Genomic DNA, 2,847 nt, shown 5'->3' with positions numbered 1-2,847 from the left:
TATGTATATATATGTACATATATATATATATATATATATATATATATATATATATATGTATGTATATAAATACATACATATACAGATATATATATATATATATATTTATATATATATATATATATATAAATATATATATATATATATATGTATATATATATATATATATAAATACATATATATATATATATATATATATATATATATATAAATAAATACGTATGCACACACACACAGAGACACACAAACAAGTACACATACACACATACACATATACCTACATACACAAATATTTATATAGACTTGTAAACCTTCTCACACTCACACGTATAGACTTGTGTGCACATTTTATGATTGTATTGGTAAACTTTGTTTACTTGAATAAGAAGGAATAGACTTATCTATTGAATTACCTGCGTTGCGAGAGAAAAACTCCAGTGCTTCATCGATGGTGCGGAAAGACTTGCAATGGACTGTACATATTTATTTGAATATACTTGACTCTCAACTTCGTGTATATATTCACATATGCATTGCATTTATATTTTTTAACGTATCTGAACACCACTCACCTTTTGTGAAGTACATACAGCTGACAGGCTCAGCATCTCAAATTTTATCTGGGGCGTTTTGTACATTCTTGAATTTTATCTGGAAGGGGGTTTTTTTATAAAAACAACACCTCTCCCTATACTCTAGAGAGTAGAGAGAGGGAGAGTGATCTCTGTAGAGTAGAGAGAGGGAGAGTGATCTCTGTAGAGTAGAGAGAGGGAGAGTGATCTCTGTAGAGGAGTGAGAGGGAGAGAGATAGAGACTGAGAAAGAAAGAGAGAAGGAGGAATGCAGTGCAGCACACGGTCTGACAGACTGGCACGGCCACTACACTATATTATTTAAGAATATTTTTGTCATGAACAAAATTGTGCATCAATCAATTCCTTCCTGTGTTCAGCATCAATAAATATCAAAGTACACTTTATTACAAGTACGCGTGTGCATTGTGCGAAATTGATGAGCTAGCACTGCTTCGTCCAGAAAAGTGCACAGTGGTTTATAGGCCATATTCACTTCGTTGTTTGTGTAGCACGATATGTCAAATATACCCTCCTCGTGTTGTAATTACCCATATCAACACTTATAAATGTGATTCATATGACTACAGCCAATTCAAGACACAGCTGGAGTCGTACCTTTTTAGTACGGGGCGGATGATACATGGTCGACTGCGTTGCGAGGTTATAGGCTCAATGGTAGACCCCTAACGGTGTCGGCTACAAATCCTCAATATCTCCAATAGTACAGACCGTCTGGACTGCTCGTATATGTAACTGCAACGCATACCCTTCCACCGCCTATAGAGCGCGATATTGATTATTTCCGCTTCAATTCAACTCTGTTACTCTCGTCTCGGCCTAAGAAATTTTAATACAGGCGAACAAGTTGGTTTTAAACCAGCTCAGAGTGCACGCCTCGTTGAATTCCTTGCTCAGTTGTGCATCGAATACACACCCGCGTTTATCCATCTCAGCGATGATATAGTCCAATTTCTGAAGATTTATATGTCCCACACCACCCTGGCCCGGCTTTGCCCAACTCATTACTACCATCCGAGTGGATAAACCAGAGACTATGTCAAGTAGACTACTCTCCTTCGACTTCGGCACGTGCTCTCCGGTTTCAAAGCATGTCACAACTTCTCGTGGCTGCAACTCGTTCAGAAGTTCATTGCTCGTAAAGTCACGGTTTATCACCTTCCCTTGTGTGTATTCCTCTACTCCGAGATTCCCATCGAAACCTAACGCATCTATGTCACCTTCTCTGTAGAAATTCACATACCTCCCGACACCAGCACCAAAGTCGTACAGAGATGTATAATTCTTTCTGTGCAGTATCGATAGGACTTGGGTTGCTAGTCCTTCATCGAGGTAATACTTGTCTAATTTCGATGGACACCAGGCCCCAGAAAAACTCGCTAGCAATGTCTTATCTGCTTGGCACTGTTTGGTTGCGCACTGTTTAATTGCTGACGCTTCCTCAACTTTCGGGATGTCAGCGGAGGCCACTCTCTCGTCGTCACAACGGTGCAGGAGATATGACTGTTGAAGTGCAGGTTCTAAGTAGCAGTGTAAGTTGCTGCACATATAGTCAGTGGGAACGAAATCCACACTCTTAGCTTCATGCGCTTCAGAGAGTGTATCAATAGGAACGACATCCACAATGCTAGCTTCATACGTTTCGGAGAGTGCACCCCCATGCCACTGATAACCAACAAATATGCATAAGAAAGTTAGCAGCGCGACTGCAACAAATCTACAGTGATTCGTCTGCAGGGGTATGAGTGACATAGTAGTGGTATGTGTGATATAAACGTCAGAATCGAAATAAGAAAAGTAGGTGCCAGGGCTGTACTATTGTAGTTTCCAGATATTTTGAAAAACTTGTAATCCCTGCTACATTTCAAACTAAAAAATATACCAGGTTACGATTGGATAAAAAGTAGTTGCCGGAGCTGTATATAATTACTTCACAACAGTATATTTTGGGTCGATCCTCCGCTGCTGATTGGATTAGAAGTCAATAAATTTCCGACAAAAATTAAATATTGTACTTTGTCGTCGTATAAGAACCAACCAGAATGCCATAAGAAAGGGCAAACCCCTCCCCCCCCCAGTCCAGTCCATATTTTGAGTACAGGTAATAAAATAACCAAATAAATATAATTGAGGTGCTTTACGACATGTATACGAAATGCTAAAATATTTGTATTTACTACAACATGAGTATTGTGTTTACATGCTAATCGCACTATAAACATCATTGCACATCACCACGAGGTAGCTACCGTTGG

At 38.9% G+C, this 2,847-nt stretch overlaps 1 protein-coding gene across 1 annotated transcript; it reads right to left on the bottom strand.

Annotated features, from left to right (window-relative positions):
* Positions 1-939: 939 nt before the first annotated feature.
* SARC_05735 (hypothetical protein) lies at positions 940-2,371 on the bottom strand. Its single transcript, XM_014300398.1, has one exon. The coding sequence runs from the start codon at positions 2,342-2,344 to the stop codon at positions 1,412-1,414; it is 933 nt and encodes a 310-aa protein (XP_014155873.1). The 5' UTR covers positions 2,345-2,371; the 3' UTR covers positions 940-1,411.
* Positions 2,372-2,847: the final 476 nt, after the last annotated feature.

This window comes from Sphaeroforma arctica (genome assembly GCF_001186125.1).
Source record: "Sphaeroforma arctica JP610 unplaced genomic scaffold supercont1.378, whole genome shotgun sequence".
NCBI classification, from domain to species: Eukaryota; class Ichthyosporea; order Ichthyophonida; genus Sphaeroforma; species Sphaeroforma arctica.
The sequence above is the reverse complement of the archived record's forward strand: the minus strand, read 5'-3'. Positions and strand labels throughout refer to the sequence as shown.